Source organism: Henckelia pumila, chromosome 4 (assembly GCF_033568475.1).
Source record: "Henckelia pumila isolate YLH828 chromosome 4, ASM3356847v2, whole genome shotgun sequence".
NCBI lineage: Eukaryota > Viridiplantae > Streptophyta > Magnoliopsida > Lamiales > Gesneriaceae > Henckelia > Henckelia pumila.
The window spans coordinates 195,526,806-195,547,653 of NC_133123.1; the positions used below are offsets into that span (position 1 = coordinate 195,526,806).

Here is a 20,848-nt window from a genome sequence, read left to right on the forward strand (position 1 = left end):
GACCTGTACGACAACGGTTTTTATCAACCGTTGTTTTTGTGCTTTTTTTTTTGTCAAAGACAACGGTTTTTATTAATAAACTGTTGGTTTTGATATTTTTTTTAAAAATTAATATATTATTTTATTTTTTTCTGTTTAAGTGTACGCATATAAAAATATACACCTTACCCCATCTTTCCATTTTACTTTTCTTCAAGTCTGCATCGCGATCCTTCTTCTTCTCTCAACCTTAGATGCCCACTCTTGCCGTCGATTTTCCGCTCTTTTTGCCTGAATCCAAAAAACAGTTTAGAGTTTTTTTTCCCCAACAACATTATCTTCGTTTTGATCCAAAGATCGAATGATTTGAGCCCCTCTCCATGGGAACGAAGCGCTATCGCGATTAAAATAATGAAGTGCATTTCGCTTGGCTCGATTAATTGAAGCTCCGATAAAAAAAATTTGAAATCACAAGTCTTTAGGTTGAAATCTAGGGATTCCATTCCAGATTTCATCCCGATTTACAGAATGAGTCGGATTTTAGGAATTTAAGGCTTGAAAAGCCTCGAACAGTTCAAGTATAAGCCAGGTTCTAAGTCTGGAGCTGCGAAAGCCATGGCACTTCCGATCTCCTTCGACTCGGTTTCCCCTGGAAGCTTCTCTAATCTAAAGAGTACTGCAGGTTGTACATTTTTTAGTTATGTTAGGAAATGGTTGGCGTACGTTGAGATGACGGAGTTTTGATTTTTTTACAAGTTTGTTTATCTACGCTTGAAATTTGAGAGATTAATATGTTTATAAATTTTTAATTTGTAAATGATTGTGAAGGAACCGCTGCTTTATGTTTTAGTTATATTTGTGTGTTATATTTTTGAGCAAGCGAATGAATCCCATGAACAAAGATGGTGGTCTGATGCATTTTGTAAATAAGTAAGGATTTGGCCGGAGTGTTTTGTACACTAACTCTACTTTTTCCTTCAAGATTCATCCTTATGGAAATGTCGATCCTTTAAGTTTCAAAGCACAACCTCAACAACTTTGCCTCTTTTACGCAGCTTGCTTTCACAGGATCAACTGAAACGGGTAAGATCGTACTCGGGTTGTCCGCGAAAAGCAATCTGAAACCGGTAACTCTTGAACTTGGAGGCAAATCACCGTTCATCGTATTCGAGGATGCTGATATCAATAAGGCTGTAGAGCTAGCACACTTTGCTCTGTTTTTTAATCAGGTAACTTATAATGACATGTCTCCGGTTTAGGGGCAGAACCTAGAATTTCAATTTGTTGGGGTCACATGGTGACATTTGAATTTTTTTGATCGAGACTGGCAAACCCAGCTCTCCTATAGGTTTGAAATATATATTCTCTAAGTGATGGCCAGCTTAATTTCCTTCAATGGAGGTCATATATCTTATGATGTGAATCTGTGAATGTATTTGGAGAAGCTCCATAGTGACATTCCTGAAAAATTGGATGTTTTGCATTTGTGTTTTGTCCATTCAGCATTTCTTTGCTTCATAAGTTGATGTCATGCATATAACATCGTTGTAAATGTATCATGATATTGTAGATGTAGGAATTTAAGAAGCACTTGTGACATTTTGACTGTGTCTCTAAAATACATTCTTCTGCATTCCTGTTTAATAAAATGAGTGGTCTGCTGCTTCGACATCTCATTATATTTTCGATTGTTATTCTGGCATTGTTATCATTTGTATCAAACTGTGATTTAAAATGTTTCCTCAACTTAAACAACGATCTGTCTTGTTATAAGTATTGTAAGTATAACAACTTAATTATTTTATTCTAGCCTTTTAAATTGTAATGATTTATTGCTGTGAAATATTTCTGTTTCGTTACAAAAAATTTATTCAAGATTCTCATTTTCTTTACCAATTTTAGGCAGATTTTCTGTTATGGAGATCATTAACACCTGTTATTGTTACTCTGCCCTCTTTCTTTTAGTAGGGTGTGACAATAATTGATCAGTATGTTCTTTCGCAAAGTATGCTAACTGCGCCTAATATTTGTATTTAGATCTAGTATGTTATCTATAAAATAAGCAGGCTATTGGCTGATCTTTGTCGCAGGCCATTACGGCACTTAAGAAAGGTGCATACTTACTCAAGTATGGAAGAAGAGGAAAGCCTAAGTTTTGTCCATTCCGGCTGGCTAATGTAAGGTTAAGTGAAGTTTCTTGATGTGGTGCATTTGGGTTTCATATGTTCAGTTTTTTGTTTCAAAAGTGAGCCTGGGATGAAGTCTCATCCACTCCTAGTCTCCGTCGCATGAATTTTATACAAAACTTCTTGTTTTCAATTACCATGCATGTTGTGATCTGAGTTCCAAAGCTTGTTTAACTTGATAAATGTGTGCAATGGTCTTGCAGGACATAAATGCAAACTCTCCTGATTGTCTAATGTTAATTTATAGATTCAAATTTTATTTCCATAATGTCATAACTACGAAGGTTGTTTTCTGTTTCCAAGTTATGGCCCACTTGGTATATATTTTGAGTCCTCAGTTGTGATTTTGCCCATGTAGTAGGGGGATGATGTTGTTAGCATGCAATAAATCTGATTATGTCTAGTCGATCGATAGTCTGGACAGCAGTCTGTCTCCTTGGCTCCAATTATTTTTTGTGAAGCCTTGACTCCAGTTAATTTTTGTGAAGCATTCTTTTGGTTTGGCTGATAGAAGATGCTACATTAATATAAATTTTTGCCATCTCTGAGAAAGCTTTTTGTGTTTCTTCGTTCGATGTAAAGGCCTGACAAGGCACTGAAAGATCCCTTGATTGGCTTACTTGATTTCGGTATGAATCTGTCCTGATATGGTTCTCAGGTAAAGAGGAGAAACGCCTTAAACTTGGCCATGTGTCCAGAATTATATCTGGTCAAAGGACTGTAAGTTTCCACTTCTTCGTTGACGTTTTATTTATGCTGTACAATTACAAATTTCCAAAAAAAATTTGGTTTAAGTGTGGAGAGGATGAAAGGCCGAGAACTAGGTCATGATTGCTAGATATTACCAATGGAAGCTTATACACAAATTTTAAACATGTCATTTCATGATTTATAATGTTGCGAAAGCTATCAGATTCAGAAAGTCTTTTCTTTCTGCCAAGTAAAGGATATTTTGGATTAGTTGCAACAGAATTATTTAGAAGTAATAACTTTTCGTTGAATTCCTCTGGTAATTATTCTAGAATAATCACTGCTCTTATCCTCTCTGTGATGAGTTGTTGATAAGGTGTCCTGTTTGAAAGGTCTCAAACATGATTTTGTTAAATTCAAAAAAATTCAAATATCACTTAGAGAATATATATTTTGTTGTTAATGATGGGGCAAAAATGTGAAGAAATAAATCTGTGCATCAAGAGTTCGAATTGTTCTGTTGAGAACATAAGGTTCAGAGTGGAGTTCAGATATATATATATATATATATATATATATATATTGGTAACGTCAAAAAATGAATTAAAATATATTGATTGATTAAAATTCTGATACAATATTTAATTTGTCTTCATAATTTACAGAACATAATTCGTGTGAAATTGATGATATTAACTCTAGCTAGATATATAATCTTTTACATTGGATTAATGGTATGTGCATTAGATTTATTTTATAGATGATCAAATTATTTGTTTTTTTTTTAGGTGGAATAGTTGGAATCATTTCAACTACATGATTGATAGAAAAGATGATAAGAGAAACTGGTTATGAACTATTTCTTAATCAGTTCCCATTATAATTTCAGTTTCTCTCTGTTTTGTTCAGAAATATTTACATTTGAGCTCTTTTTTTTTCAGCTGATTCTCTAGTCTCAACTGGTCTTGCAAAGCTGGTATACAAATATATCAATATCGGTGCTGTCCAATCCCTAATTAAGTGTCTTGATTTTATTTTCTTTTAATGAGACATACAATATACTGGCTTGTCTTCTTGATCTTAACTGAATCGATTGAAATCATTTTCGGTTATGAAGATGGTATAGAATTTAAGCACCTTTGATTTCACATTTTTCCTCCGAAGTTGAGAATTTTCTTTTGTTGTATTTAGTTTTTTTCTTGCTTTGTGTTTTTTCAATGGGACAGGTTTCTTGAGTTTATCATGTGGTGGAACGACGGATTACATCAATTCTTCTAACATTTCATGGGAACCGAATGTGGATTATGTAGCCAGTGAAAACAACACAAGTGTGGTTTTTCTGGAAGGGACATTTTTGTCTAATCACCCTGTCCGATTTTTTTCAGATTATGAAGCGAGAAAGTGTTACCGACTTCCTTTAATCATTTGATTTGAACTTTTTTATTTTTATTTTTATGTAGTGTGCATTGTATTAGAATTTAATTTCGAGTGATTTGTAATACTAAAAAATTGTATATTAAATTTTAATTTATAAATTTTGAATTTTTGTTTATTTATATATTGAAATTTGTATATTAATTTTTTTTGTTTTTTATATAGAAAACGACAACGGATAAAATCTGTTGTCGTATGGGTCTAAAAATGTTGTAACTGATGGTATTGTTAAAACACATCCCTAAGACAACGGATAAATCCGTTGTCAATTCCCTAAAAGACAATGAATTTTTGCCTACGACAACGGATTTTATCCGTTGTCTTTTCCCTCAACGACAACGGATTCTTGCCTACGACAACGGAATTTATTCGTTGTCTTTGAGGTCAAAGACAACAGATTTTATTCGTTGTCGTAGGGGCGTTCTTTTAACAACAGCTTCAATTACAACAGTTTTTAACCCCTACGACGGATAAAATCCGTTGTCTTTTTGCGTTTTTCTTGTAGTGCAAGTCTGTTATCTAATCCATATATATGGGCAGGATATTATCAAAGTTTTGGACCTCCTGATTTGGCGGATCACACGAATTCAGCTAGACTAGCTAATGAATTTTTTCCCGCATCAGTTTCCTTCTTATTTTTGTTATACAGTTTCCCCTTAATTCTCCCTCAACATTTTACGATGACACTACTTTCCCGAATGCAGTCAGGCCATATCGCGTGAGCGTTGCATGGAAACCTCACTCATTCGCCACCATTTCCACATTGTTTTGTCCAGGTATGCAATGCGACGATCTTGATAGACAACACTAGCTATCTAACATTAAAATTGAGAATAATTCAACCCCCAATGTTAGATCAGTTAGAGGTTATGAAGTCATAGATGCTCCAAAAAGTGCAGGCGAGGCTATATGTCCTTGAGTCATTTCTTGTGTAGACATACTTTCTTTGGCAGATCGAGATGCCTCCGTCACAGTAAGTATGGATTTGATTAATTATATTGAAGTATCACTTATACGAGAACTATCTTTAATTAGCATGCATATTTCTCACCAAAATGTATTTTTTTTTCATAAGTGTCATTCCCCAAAATTGGGATTGGTTGACACCGGCATTGTTAATAAACATCAATTCGAAAACAAGCCTCATTTTTCAAAAACTAAAAAACGAGTCTATTCATTTATAAAACTGAAATGAATTATTCATAAACTGAGTTCAAATTGTATTTACAATGCATAAACAAATTGTAACGTCCCAAAACTCGGGAATGCTACAAACATACTATCTTATTTAAAAACAATTTGCGAAAACTAAGAACTTTCATTAAAATAAAATACTGTGCACCAATAAACTTAATTAAATATTCCTCAAAAAATTTGTTCCAACATATAAAAATATTTAAAATTAAAAACTTGTTATCCCTTAAAAAAAATAAACTTAATGGATGCACAACAAAAAGTTCTTCTGACAGCGCGCTCGTACATCTTCTTTTCGCCTGACCTTCTACTCCGTTTCATGTCCCTCGACATACTCGTCATTGACATCATTAAAATCATCAATATCTCATGTACCATTAAAGTATAGTGAGTCTAAAGACTCAACAAGAATTATTCGTATCCAAAATAAATACATAGTAAAAACTCCTCATGCTTTGAACATATAAACACACTATGAACTTCATGCATAAAAACATAAACATCAACTTCTTCATCTTGGGTTGGTGAAATATGTGCAATTGTGGTATTCATATCTTATGAGCACCTGCGATTTCCGTGATCACTGTCGTTGTACAGTATGTGTAACGTCCCAAAACTCAGGAACGCTACTAAAAATACATACTTTAAATATTTAGGAAAAATAATTGGCGAAATAAATTTTTTTTTTTAAATTTAAAATTTTTGCTCCAACATTTTTTTAAAAAAAGTATCATTTAGTTGACAATCAACCACAAAATAAATGGTATAACTTGTTTTTCCTTCCTCAAAATAAAAGTAAACAGTGATAAAATAAACTGTTCATATCATGTCTCACTCATTCATCCCCCGTCGGTCCGATCCTTTGCTTCTCTTCATGCCCTGACCCATATTCATCAATATAGACATCGACATCATCATTACCTGCACCATTGAAGTATAGTGAGTTTAAAGACTCAGCAAAAATATTCATACTGAAAATCGTGTGAAAACTTGCAACTAAAAGAAATAGTACTACATCATGAACATAACATTAAAAAAAATCAACATTTGGGGTGATGGGATATGTGAATTTTTGGCAACCATCATAAGAGCACATCATAGGTTTTCGTTGTACAACAAGCATTTGGCTTCCGCCCTTGAACTTTCATTACTTGGAAAGGCCTCTCCAGAGCTCATCTCGGAGTACCAGTCCCGTATCATTCCATCTCGTGAACCATAGTTTGGAACCTCCGGAGCTCATCCCAGAGTACTAGTCCCATATTGCCACCACAAAAGAACATAAAACATCAAAATCTTTCTCATGCGTATCATAACATTCATCATCATACATCTCGTAACTTCATCATAGAATGCTCATAAAACTTTCATGAATCCATCATGCATGTCACACTCGATAAAATTTCACGACTTTCAATATAAACATATGTTTCGTGAGGAAAAATTTACATACATATGCAATACATAACATAATCGATCCACGTGAGTCGTTCTATCCGTACCGGACATTCAAATTTGAAACTTTTTCACATAAGACATCTTAAAAACACTTAAAATAGCTTAAAAGATCATAAACCTGAATTTTGAACTTCAAATGCAAGTTTTAAAAATATTTGGGCAGCACCCCGTGCGCTCGAGCGGAAGAAAATCCTGCTCGAGCACGGTGTGCCACAACACAGGGCGCGGGTGAGCCATGGATGGGCGCCCTTGCGCTGCACTGGGCGCGAGGGTGCCCAGCACTGGGTGCACCCACGCCTTGCTGCTGCCTGCGCAGGGTGTGAGCCGCCATTTTCTTTGCTTGCGCAGGCAGAGACGCAGGGTGCGAGCAACAATTTTATTCGCTCCTTTCGGTCTTCTTCCGACTCTTATCACATAAAAACATATAACCATTGAAAATAAATGATCTTGGTCATGTAAAAACTTCAAAACTTAAAAAGGTTTTGCCCCAACACGATCAATATCAACCAACATGATTCAAAACTTAGATCTAAAATATTCACAACAAAAGTATCATGCTTTTACCCTTAGATCCATAAAATTCAATAACTTTTCAGCCAAAAACATCAAGAACACATCATGCTTCAGGACTAAACATAATACGTCAAAAGTTCTTCATAAATCATTCATAAAAACGCCATAAACACATGAGTTTTTATAGAAATTATCTATACCCTTGAATGATGGTTTCAAAACATTAAAAACTTGCCCTGATTTTCGTCGTTTGGATTTAACCTAGACTGAAGAACGATCTATCCTCGAGAAAATTGAAGAAATATTTCCCTAGCATGATGCAGTGTTGAACGTGTGAGAGGGGAATGGGGAAAGTAGGCGGTGTTTCAAAAAGTGAGGAAAGAATGAAAATTTGAACGCTCACTTAGTTTGTGACTAATGGGCTTGGTAGCAACCCATTAGTTGCAAACCAAATTTTAAAAATTACTCTACCCAACTTAAAAATACACTGCATCAACTTTTAACTTTAAGCATAAAATAATTTCTTAACTCATACGGGCTAGTCTCGTTCTTTTGGTCCAGCCTAAATTCCAAACCTGAAAACGTTAAAATAATAGCATCACATTAAATTTTCAGTCATAACATGTCATCATAAAAATTACACATAATCATATATAAATTTCATGTATAACATCATATAAATCAATTAAATCATCGTGATCAAGCTAGCTAGTGAACTTTTGGACCCTACAACTCTACCTTCCTTAAAAGAATTTTGTCCTTAAAATTCGACTTACCAAACAGCTCAGGATAAAGATTTCGCATATCCTTCTCGGTGTCGTAAGTAGCTTCATCAACCAGTTGGATTCGCCATAGAACTTTCACCATCAAAATATCTCTATTTCCATGCCGTCAACTGTTGATCTGAAGTTTGGCCTGCTAGAATTCTATCAAGCAGATTCGGAGCCACTGTTAAAGCTGATAAATAGCATACTTCTATTGGTTCGACCACTTCCAATTTCATCCACTCAAAATCAGCAATCAACTCCTATTGAGTTGTCAACTGGTTCAAAGTGACAGACATATGACTCAATGCATCAGCTACTACATTAGCTTTACCCGGATGGTAGCTAATGTCACAGTAGTAATCCTTTACCAACTCCAACCAACGCCTCTGCCTCATGTTCAACTCTTTCTGGGTGAATAAGTATTTCAGGATCTTATGGTCTATGAAAATTTGACATTTTTCTCCATACAGATAATGTCTCCACAGCTTCAATGCAAAGACGACTGCTGCCAATTCAAGATCGTGTGTAGGATAATTTTTCTCGTAGAGTTTCAACTGTCGGGATTCATAAGATATCACTTTGTAATCTTGCATCAAAACTGATAAGTGCATTTTGTGCACTTAATTTGCATTGATATTTATGGTTAATTGCTATGTTTCGAGCGGAATTATGCGTTATTTGTTGTTGTTTGTGTTGAGTGAAAGGATTTATAAGAAATCATGACTTGGTGTTTATTGGAGTAAAAAATACCAAGAAAAAGAATGAACGAGCAAGGATGGTTCAGGGATTGAAGGATAAAAAAAAGGATCAAGGTCGAAGCCTTGCGCGCCCGCGCTGCTTGAAGAAAAATAGGAGTGCAAGTCCGAAGCGTATGCGCCCCCGCGAAGGAGAAGACGCACGCCCGCGTGATGAGACAATTTTTGAAGATTTTGGACAAAGATTGATGCGCGCCCGCACCACTTTCATTGAGCGCCCGCGCGTCGCGAGTTGCAGAATTCAAGAGTCTAGTTTTATATGGAAACTTTGTGATTCTCTTGGGCTTATCTTGGACAATTCTTAGGGCATATAAAAGGGAGTTTTCTGGACATAATCAAGGAGTTAGCTGCCGCATAACAAACACAAAACCTTGAGAAAACAAACTTGTGAGAATTAAGAGCTTGATTGTGAGATTTCAAGGAAGAACACTCGGAACAAAGACGGAGATCGATCGACTGAACACAGAAGACCGACTACGGATTTGTTATCTTTTTTTGAACTACTGATTTATTGAATTGATTTCTGGATTGAAAAACATGACTGGGTTTTATTTGAATTTTATCATGAACTAAAATTTTCATAGAGGGATGATGGAACATGGTGTAGACACTTCTACGAATTTTTAATATTATTGGATTGAATTCTACTAGATTACTTGTTTTTTTTTCTAGTTTTGATTGTCTTTTAAATTTATTGGTCATAAATTGTTCTATTATATTTATTCAAAATCATTGCTCGAGAGAGGGAATTTTTAATAGGATCAATATAAAACACAGCGTTAATTGTTTATATAGCTCGGGAGAGTATATAACTTTAATGGAGCTTTAGGAAGAACATTGTTTTACACATATGACTAAGACTAGATTTTTAATAGTGATATTGGAATTGAATCTTAGTTGATACACTAGTGCAAGTTTGTAGAATTGAGGAGTGGCAATACAGAGGTGAATCCGAAAGAGGAGTGCAAGGCTGTAGAATTGAGGAGTGAAAATACACTAGTGGAAGAAGAAAAAGAAGAAGAGCATGAAAAAGATAAGGAAGCTGAAGACTCAGTGGTTGAGGAGAAAATTGTTGAAGAGAAAAAAAGGAACCTGACTCGAAACCGATGTACAAGCTACAGCTTCCGTACCCTCATAGGTTCAAACAAAAGGCGCTTGATGAGCAATTCCCCAAATTTCTAGACATCTTCAAAAAGATACATATCAACATCCATTTTGCAGATGCTTTGGATCAGATGCCAAATTATGCGAAGTTTATCAAGAATGTGATGTCCAAGAAGAGAAGGTTGCAAGACAATGAGGTGGTGAACCTCACAGAAGAGTGCAGCGCGATCCTACAGAAAAAGTTGCCACAAAAGCTTAAGGATCCAGGGAGTTTTACAATCCCTTGTTTTATTGGTGGTGCTAAAGTAAATAAAGCTTTATGTGATCTAGGAGCAAGTATAAATTTAATGCCTTTTTCTATTTACAGGGCTTTGGAGCTTGGCGAAGTAAAGGAGACCACCATCACATTGTAGCTGGCTAACCGAAGTATCACATATCCACGGGGAATTGTGGAAGATGTTTTGGTGAAGGTAGACAAGTTTATATTTCTAGTGGATTTTGTGATATTAGACATGGATGACGATGAAGAAGCTCCTTTGATATTTGGAAGCCATTTTTTGCTATTTCAAGAGCGTTAGTCAATGTCCATAAAGTCAAGCTCACACTTAGAGTTGGTGGCGAAGCTGTAAACTTCCACATCTATCATTCCATGAGAGGATGATAACTATGTTTCATATGCATATTTTTGTGTTTTTGTTTCATGCATTCATATGTTTTTGTTGTTGTTTTATTTAGTTTTAGCATGTTCAATGCATTTGTCTGCAAAATACTCTTCCTGGTTCATTTTTTAGGGAAACTCGGTAAAATCCTGATTTTTGGACAGAGTTGCACTCGCTCGAGCGAAGGCCTATGCTCGCTCGAGCGAGCCTGTGAGAAAGGATTTTTTCCAAAAGGTTGCTCGCTCGAGCGAGACCTGTGCTTGCTCGAGCGAGAGAAGAATCGATCTCTGAGATTGAAGTTTGCTCGCTCGAGCGAGCGAGGCGAGAAAATAAATTCCCGGGATAGAAAGTGTCTCGCTCGAGCGAGACTTTTGCTCGCTCGAGCGAGTGACATGCACAGAGTTTTTAAAAAAAGAAAATTCTTGCTCGGGAAGGATACTATCTTTTGAAGACCCTTGAGCATATAAATATCAATCTACTCATCAGAATAATGATTACACAACTTCGTTGAAGGCAAGAGGCGGCCAACATCATCTTTGATTCTACTTTTCTTCTTTTCTTTTTATTTTTGATTTTTAGTTGATGTTTTGGATTAAAAACTTTTGTTCTTGAATCATGTTAAACTTTGAGTAGTTTTTCCCTTTCGATCAAGGCCACATGATTGGGCCAGAAAATTTATGTAGAAAACTTGATTGTTTATTCGAGAATTTTCAGACTTGATTTTATTTTATTGATTATTTAATTTATATTTGTCTAGCGAATTTCCTGGCCAGTTATTTGTTTGCATGTTAATTGATTCCAAGTTGATAGGAGGAGGTTTCGGCGCGGGTCGAACCGCTGCTAAAGTACTTCAGTTGGGATTTTATTGGCCGTAATTTTTTAAGGATGCATATGCCTATGTGATTGCTTGTGATGTTTGTCAAAAAGTCGGTAATATTTCTAGGAGACATGAGATGCCCTTAAATAATATTTTGTTTTGTGAGGTTTTTGATGTATGGGGTATTGATTTCATGGGACCGTTTCCTGCATCTGAGGGGAACAAATATATTTTTGTTGCGGTCGATTATGTGTCTAAGTGGGTTGAAGAACTTTCATGTAGAACAAATGACTCTAGGGTGGTTGTAAAATTTTTTAAAAAAATTATCTTTGCTAGATATGGTACACCTAGAGCCATAATTAGTGATGGAGGAACCCACTTTTGTAATCATCAATTTGACACATTGTTGAATAAATATGGGATCACTCACAAGGTGGCAACACCTTATCATCCCCAAACTAGTGGGCAAGTTGGAATATCTAATAGGGAGTTGAAGAGAATTTTAGAGAAAACCGTGAATGCAAACAGGAAAGAGCGGTCGAACAAATTGGATGATGCGTTATGGGCTTATCGTACTGCATTTAAAACACCTATAGGTACTTCTGGATGATGCGTTATGGGCTTATCGTACTGCATTTAAAACACCTATAGGTACTTCTCCCTCTAAGCTGTTATATGGTAAAGCGTGTCATCTTCCTGTTGAACTTGATCATATAGCACTATGAGCTACTAAATTTCTGAATTTTAATGTGCAAACTACAGGAGAAGAGAGTTTGTTACAATTGAATGAGCTTGAGGAGCTTAGGTTGGATGCCTATGAGAATGCCAGGATTTACAAAGAAAAAACCAAGAAATGGCATGATCAACGCATTGTCTCACGTGAGTTTGAGATAGACCAAACTGTTTTATTTTATAACTCATGTTTTAAGCTCATGCCAGGGAAGCTACGCTCGAGATGGTCAGGACCGTACACTATCAAGAAAGTGATGTCTTATGGTACGGTGGAAATTTATAGTCCTGCCACAGGAGCATTCAAAGTTAACGGGCAAAGGATAAAATTTTATCGATGTGGTATTGTGGATCAAACAAAGACCACCATCGACTTACGTGACCCGAAAAATTAAAAAGGGAGGTACAGTCGAGTTATAGACTATACATTTAGCGCTGACTCGAAAGCAACTCAGTGTACTTTTCCCCATTCTATTTTGTTTTGGTTATTTTTATTGCTTTTTAGTTAAATTTTGAAGTTTTTGTGTTCTCCTCGAAAGTTTTTGAAAAATCAAAATAAATTTTTTTTTCCTCGTTCTCGCTCAATCGAGCCCCAAGCTCACTCAAGCGAGGGGTTCTCTGTTTTCATTTTTTTTGGGAATTCAGGAGCTCGCTCGAGTGGACGCCATATGCGCTCGAGCGAGCACCCCTTTGATTTAAATTTTTTTTTTTGGAAAATTAATCCCGCTCGAGCGAGCGCGCGAGGTACTCTGACCCCGATAAACTTTTGGTCTCGCTCGAGCGAACGTGTTTTTACGCGAATAAATTGGGAACCCTTCTTTTTTCTCCCTCACTTCTTTACTTCTCCCCTTCGCACCCTAAACCTCAAATTCTTCCAATTTTACGCGCGATTCGAATTGATTCCCAAAATTTGCTGGGAAAGGAATTCTAGGGGCATCGCACTAGCACCATCCATCGTCCACTCGCCGCTGCACACAATCAGCCGTTACTCTTTATCCTAGCTGATCCTCCACCATACATCTCTTCGCCGGCCGCCATTCTTGTTGCAGTACCTCACCGCAGAATGTCGTCCTCCACCTGCTGCACTACCAAACCATCATCATTGACGATTCAGCACCACGCCGATCGTTCATCCACATCTGGCCATCCACTTTCCGCGCGCCGACAAATCCTTTTCACCACCAGCCACTGAGCCTACTATTCTCATTCCAATTTTCCATTCCACCGCCGTTCTTTTCCCGGCCTATTCTATCGCCGCCAATCTCCACAAGCCGGATCATCTTCTCTACCGGACCACCATCACCCATCGGCTATTTCATTCCGGATTCCGTTCACCTCCTTCCACGAAGTTTTGCCATAATTTTCTAGTCCAATTTAAATTCAATGGGGCCAAAAAGAGCACGATTGGATGGCGCCTATTCATCCCAGCAAGCTCCGACGTCTTCGTCTTTATCGGGCATCGCCAAAAAATTTGTCAATGCTATTTCAAAAGAAAGGTACGATAGAGCTAAACTTAATTGCACCCTTATTCCTAAAAGGGCTGTGGAATTAACGCATAGGGACAGTGGTGTAGCGATAGAATTGGCTATAGACATTGGGATGTTTTTTGTCAACAACCTAAGGCAGCCGTTGTGCCTTTAGTACGGGAGTTTTATGCCAATGCTGCTGAGAGAGAGGATGGTAAAGCGTATGTTCGGGGCAAAATTGTTTCTTTTGATGAAAATACTTTGAATGCCTTACTTCAAACTCCTGTTGTTGATGATATGTTATATCAGATTTTGAAGGTAGACCCCGATTGTAATGAGATTTTGGAACAACTTTGCTTTGACGGGGCAACGTGGCATGACCCGAACACATATCTGCATTTTCCTGAGAGATTTTTGTTAGTCAATGCTTCGAATTGGTTCGCCTTCACTGCCAAGAGTTTGATGCCTATCTCTCATACGAGCAGTGTCAACATGGCCAGTGCTATTCTTCCCTATGCTTTGAGTCTGAGGTGGCCGATCAATGTCGGCCGAATTATTCACAGTGAGATCCGGCGCTCTATCTACTCATCCTCCTTGGGCCTTTTCTTTCCCAGCATCATTTCAGAGTTATGCATTCAGGCTGGGGTCCAAGTTCGAGCCGACGAATAATGGCAGCAGCCGCGACAACCCGTTGATGAGGCATTGGTTCAGAAGAAAAATGAGAAGAGGAGGAAAGACTTTCCTGAGGGTGGTCGAGCGGCTTCTAGTTCCGCTCCTGCACCGCCGCCACCTCCTCCCCATCATCGTCCATTTTCTAAGGCCATTCATGAGCTTACTGCTTTTTCTCATGTTCAGAATGAATTTATGGCTGCTGCTACTGCTAATTTTAACAGAATGGATGCTCTACTCAGTGGTATTACCACTCATTTGAGTCTCGATGCCTCATCCATTCCTGCTGCTGTGCCATATCCACCTCCTTTCCATTTCCAGTATGCTACTCCAGCACCATCATATCAAGTGCCACATTTCCAGTTCGAACCAGCTGCACAACACATAACGAAACACCCCCATCCCGACGTGCACGCACCACAATAGACCAGGGAGTCTTGTTTATGTTTTGCATTGCATTTGTTTTTCGCGCTTCTTTTGTCATGTGTTTGTTTGTTTGTGTCTCTGAAGCATTGAGGGAAATGCTTTGGATAAGTATGGGGGTGTTTCGTTATGTGTTGTGTTGTTTGTCATTTTGCTCTTCATTGTGTTTTGCATTCAATTGGTTTAGTTCTTTGCATTTAGTTCGTAATCATGCATATCATTATGTTGTTGTTTGTGTTTTGTGGATGCGAGTAGAATGATGACTGTTAGCCAATGATGATTGAGTTGAAAAAGTTGAAAAATAAATTGTTTTTGTGAAAATGTTACTTTTGATTGAACATGAAAAGCTGTTGGTCTACTCGTAAATCATATTAAACACGCATGTTAGACTAGTGTAGTGTAGCGATGTATTTGATGATATTCGTGTTTGTTTGACCATTGAACGACAATAGATGCTTGTTGATCATGATAGTGTTTTGGATTATTGATGGTTGTTCGACATTGCTTGTATGATCTTGGGCGTACCTATAAAATTTTTTGAAAATTTTTGTTGAAAAATAAGTTAACTCCATCCGGGCTTGGGAAATTGATCTTGACTAAGTATGCGGATTCAATGGGGTTAACAACATATTGAAATTTTAAAAATATCAATTCCATCCGGGCTTTGGAAATTGATTGAAATCCTAATTCATTTTCCATAGCTAAGTTTGGGGTTATATGGGATTGTTGCTCCATCTGGGCTATAGACGAGGGGATTGAAGTTCTAATCCTATCTTTGTTATAGCTAAGTTTGCGGGTAATTATTGGGGCATTAGAAAACCGGGTGCAAAATCCGGAGGTACGTAATTAAACTCAAGAAAGTGCATGTTTTTGTTTGGGATTGTTGGGATGAAGGAGTGCTGGATTATGATACTTGCATTGAATTGTCATAGATCGCTAAGCATTCTTAGAATGGATTCCTTTGAAGTTTCATGAAACTAAAATAACATGGCACACACACGTTAAACTGACAGTGTATTGTGGCCAATCGGAAGGTGTTATGATTTTTAGTTGTTTGAAGTGGAACTCATCTGAGGCAATCTTGTACATGATTCATTCTTACTTGTGTTATTGCATTGTGTTTGTTATATGTCTTGCTCTAGGGCGAGCAAGGTTTAAGTATGAGGGAGTTGATAACTGTGTTTCATATGCATATTTTTGTGTTTGTTTTCATGCATTCATATGTTTTTGTTGTTGTTTTATTTAGTTTTAGCATGTTTAATGCATTTGTCTACATAATACTCTTCCTGGTCCATTTTGTAGGGAAACTCAGCAAAATCCTGATTTTTGGACAGAGCTGCATTCGCTCGAGCGAAGGCCTATACTCGCTCGAGCGAGCCTATGAGAAAGGATTTTTTCCAGAAGGTTGTTCGCTCGAGCGAGCGAGCGAGGCGAGAAAAGAAATTTCCGGGACAGAAAGTGTCTCGCTCGAGCGAGACTTGTGCTTGCTCGAGCGAGTGATGCGCACAGAGTTTTTAAAAAAGGAAATTCTTGCTCGGTAAGGATACTATCTTTTGAAGACCCTTGAGCATATAAATATCAATCTAATCATCAAAATAAGGGTTACACAACTTCGTTGAAGGCAAGAGGCGGCCAACATCATCTCTGATTCTAATTTTCTTCTTTTCTTTTTATTTTTGATTTTTAGTTGATGTTTTGTATTAAAAACTTTTGTTCTTGAATCATGTTAAACTTTAAGTATTTTTTCCCTTTCGATCAAGGCCACGTTATTGGGCCAGACAATTTATGTTGAAAACTTGATTGTTTATTCGAGAATTTTCAGACTTAATTTTATTTTATTGATTATTGAATTTATATTTGTCTTGCAAATTTCCTGACCAGTTATTTGTTTTCATGTTAATTGATTCCAAGTCAAAAGAGGAGGTTTCGATTTTGATCACTTTGATAATCAACATATTGTAAAACCGACTAGAAATAAAATTCGATTTCAGTGTGCGGTTTGGGTATAAACTGAATTTTCAAAGTTCTTCATGCATTCAAATTTGATTAGAATTACAAAAGATTAATCCGTCAATATTTGAATATGTTTGATTGTTCTAGAAATAATCCTTTGAACAAATTAGGAGAATTCCAGTGAATTAAGATTAATTTTGAGACTTGAATCAACTAATTGTTACATAATTTGTCTGGTACCTACGTGAATCCTTGATCGAGCTTTTCCCGAATTGAATTTAATCCAAAATCCCTGCTGCGTTTTTATTGAGTTGAAATTTATTTTCTATTTAAATTTTAGTTTAAAATCTGAAATCACTCTTATTAATTAGTCTAGATTAAGTAAGAATAATCATATTCTGGTACTCATAATTATAGAGTCTCTGTGGGTTCGACATCTGGACCTTTGTCCACTTTATTATAATTTGACCTGGTGCGCTTGCCAATAGATTCTTAATCACACCGATTTAGCCGGTCAGGGGACCAAGCGAGGTAAGTACTTGTAAAAGTATTGAAGTTATTGATTCTCATACTCCTTTTTAATGTGCAGGAAGTAATGATCCATTGGAGAGATGTTTGATTGCGGATGAGAAAGTTGACAAAGAAGAGGATTTGGAGCTTTGTGAACAAGAGACATTTCTTGAGGGTGCTCCAAATGACAAAGGAGTGAATTCCACGATACCAGAAGTGTTGGAGGATAGTACAACCAAGGTAACCATCGAAAATCAAAATCTCAAGGAATTACCTGCACATTTATGTTATGCATTACTTGGTAAGAATTCAACATGTCCGGTAATTATTTCTTTTTATCTTTTTGAGGTTGAAAAAGATAAATTATTGAGAGTGTTGAGAAATTTTAAAACTGCTTTAGGATGGTCAATTTCTGATATCAAGGGTATTAGTCCCACTATATGCATGCATAAGATTTTGATAGAGGAGTCTTACACTCCTTATGTGGATCATCAAAGGCGATTGAATACGGCCATGAAAGAGGTGTTTAAAAATGAAGTTTTAAAATTGTTGAATGCTGGTGTAATATATGTTATTTCTCATAGTAGTTGGGTGTCCCCAGTTCAAGTAGTGTCCAAGAAAGGTGGGATTACTGTGGTAAAAATGAAAATAATGAATTAATTTCTACACGCACAGTAACTGGTTGGAGAGTCTGCATAGATCATAGGAAGTTAAATGAAGCTACTCGTAAAGATCATTTTATACTTCTTTTTATTGATCAGATGCTTGATAGAATTGTTGGTTTTTGTTATTATTGTTTCTTAGATGTGTATTCAAGTTATAACCAGGTTGCTATAGCTTCGGAAGATCAGGAAAAGACCACATTCACGTGTCCTTATAGCACATTTTCTTTCAGGCAAATGTCGTTTGCTATTTGTTACGCACCGGCTACGTTTCAGCAGTGTATGATGACTATTTTTGTAGAAATGGTGGAGGACATCATGCAGATATTTATGGATGATTTTTTGGTATTTGGTTCTTCCTTTGATCACTGCGTGCATAATCTTTCCCTTGTTTTGCAGAGATGTTAAGAGAAGAATTTAGTTCTTAACCGGGAAAAGTGCCATTTTATGGTCCAAGAAGGCATTGTCCTTGGACATAAAGTGTCTTCACATGGATTAGAGGTCGTTAGAGACAAAGTTGTTGCAATTGAGAAGCTGCCACCACCCAAGAATATCAAGGGCATTTGGAGTTTTTTAGGCCATGCGGGGTTTTTTCGTAGATTTATAAAAGATTTTTCTAAGATTACCAAACCCTTGTGCAATTTACTTGAAAAATATTCCACATTCATATTGGATGCTGATTATTTGCAGGCCTTTGAAAAGATCAATACAACATTGATCAAGACACCTATAATGATTGTACCGGATTGAAGGAACCTTTTGAGCTGATGTATGATTCTAGTGATTATGCAGTGGGAGCTGTTTTGGGACAACGAAGAGACTAAATGTTTCGAGCCATTTACTATGCTAGTCGCACTATGGATGCTGCACAGCAAAACTACACCACCACGGAAAAGGAGATGCTTGCAGTATTTTTTTCTTTTGATAAATTTAGTCGTGACTTAATTGGCATTAAAGTAGTTGTTTATACTAACCATGCAGCGATTCACTATGTTTTCCATGAAGGATGCTAAGTCACGCTTGATACGGTGGATTTTACTGCTGCAAGAATTTGATTTCGAAATCAAGGATTAAAAAGGGAGTGAAAATCAAGTTGTCGATCATTTTTCTAGATTGGAGTTGGAAGAAGCTAAGGAGAAGGAAGTTATAAAAGACGTGTTCCCGGATGAACAGATTTTTGAGGTACGTTCTACTCTTCCATGGTTTGTTATATCGCTAATTTTTCCTCGTGTGGTGCTATGCCTCCAAACATGAACCGCCACCAGAATAAGAAATTTTTCCATGACATTAAGTTCTAATTGTGGGATGATCCCTATGTTTTCAAGCGATGTGCTGATCAAGTGATTAGGAGATTTCTTGTGGGTCAAGAAGCACAGAAAATCCTTGAGCATTGCCATTCAACACCTTATGGAGGCCACTTCGGAGCAACACAAACTGCAACTAAGGTACTACAATCTGGATTTTATTGACCTACTTAATTTAGGGACAGTTATACCTTAGTGAAATCGTGTGATAAATGTCAAAGAACTGGGAATATATCTCGAAATCATGAATTACCCCTCACGAATATTTTAGAAGTTGAACTTTTTTATGTGTGGGGAATCAATTTTATGGGTCCATTTCGCCCTTATTTTGGTTACACTTATATTTTACTAGCCATGGATTATGTTTCGAAATGGATGGAAGCAATTGCCACCTCACTAATGATGCTCTGTTGTAGTCAAGTTTCTGCAAAAGAACATTTTCACTAGGTTCGGCACTCCACGAGCGATCATCAGTGATGAAGGTATACATTTTTGTAATAAAATTTTTAATACCTTTCTCAAAAAGTATGGTGTCAGTCACAAGTCTCATGCGCATATCACCCACAAACCAATGTTTAGGCAGAGATTTCTAACCAAAAAGTTAAACAAATCTTGGAGAAGACTGTTAAAACTAATTGGAAGGATTGGGCAACTAAGCTGGATGATGCTCTTGGGCATATCGCACTGCATTCAAGAATCCCATTAGGATGTCTCCATATAGATTGGTGTATGGAAAAGTTTGTCACTTGCCGTTGGAGCTTGAACATAAGGAGTTTTGGCCCTGTAAAGAAGTTAAATTTTGATCTTGACGTATCTAGGGAGTTGCGGAAATTACAGCTGAACGAGTTAGATGAATTTCTAAATGAAGCGTATGAGAATGTCATGATCTACAAGTAGTGACCCTTACCTGGATCACCTACTAAACAGAACTTAGGCATGCAATTAACTTAATTAAACGGATATCAGAATAAAACCTAGGCAAAGCTCCAGCTGGCCAACAACTGCCTAGCCCCTCTTGGATCCACCCGCCTTATCCAATCGCAAACCTGCTCCATGGAATAGGGTGTCCAGAAACATAGAGTACGAGACGTGAGCATAAAATGCTCAGTACGAGAGTATGAGTATACATGCATGCAAAGTGAACTTCCTATAAACTCGAGGTCAAGGATCAGATAACAGAGACAGATCGGGCCCTGGTATGTTGCACGCTGTGCCGTCACTTCAGGAGGTGGCTCCCATACCATAATACCAGTGGATTTACCGGACCCAAAGCCATGGAAGTCCATCCACTAACAGGATAGGGTACAACCCTACTAATAGACATCTCGAAGGAGATAGCTCAATATGCAAATGAATGCAGCATAAATCATGACATATAAATCATGCAGTCACATAATACATGCATACTCAGTCAGGATATCTCGAACAGTACTTTCGTATCTCAAATCAGTGCAAGCTCTACCAACTCTAGGTCCACGCCTATAGTCTGCTCTACACTGCCAAATGATACTACTATCATAAAAGTTCTCTAAAAGCCTTAACTAAGCTATTGCATACTCCTAAATATTTATAGGAAGCA

General features: G+C 37.0%; 1 protein-coding gene and 1 long non-coding RNA gene across 5 annotated transcripts; both read left to right on the plus strand.

Moving 5' to 3' along the window:
* Positions 1–207: 207 nt before the first annotated feature.
* Positions 208–4,338, plus strand: LOC140864314 (uncharacterized). Of its 4 annotated transcripts, none has more exons than XR_012144205.1 (6): positions 208–661; positions 1,035–1,208; positions 2,070–2,161; positions 2,824–2,885; positions 3,644–3,703; positions 3,797–4,338. It is a non-coding gene; the product is annotated as an uncharacterized lncRNA (long non-coding RNA). The 4 variants fall into 4 exon arrangements; XR_012144204.1 differs by having other exon boundaries at positions 2,070–2,156; XR_012144203.1 differs by having other exon boundaries at positions 2,070–2,885.
* A 14,074-nt stretch (positions 4,339–18,412) lies between these two features.
* On the plus strand, positions 18,413–20,166 carry LOC140862535 (uncharacterized). Its single transcript, XM_073265563.1, has 5 exons — positions 18,413–18,703; positions 18,758–18,873; positions 19,078–19,147; positions 19,291–19,410; positions 19,849–20,166. Exons 1-5 carry the CDS (start codon positions 18,413–18,415, stop codon positions 20,164–20,166), a joined length of 915 nt encoding a protein of 304 aa, XP_073121664.1.
* Positions 20,167–20,848: the final 682 nt, after the last annotated feature.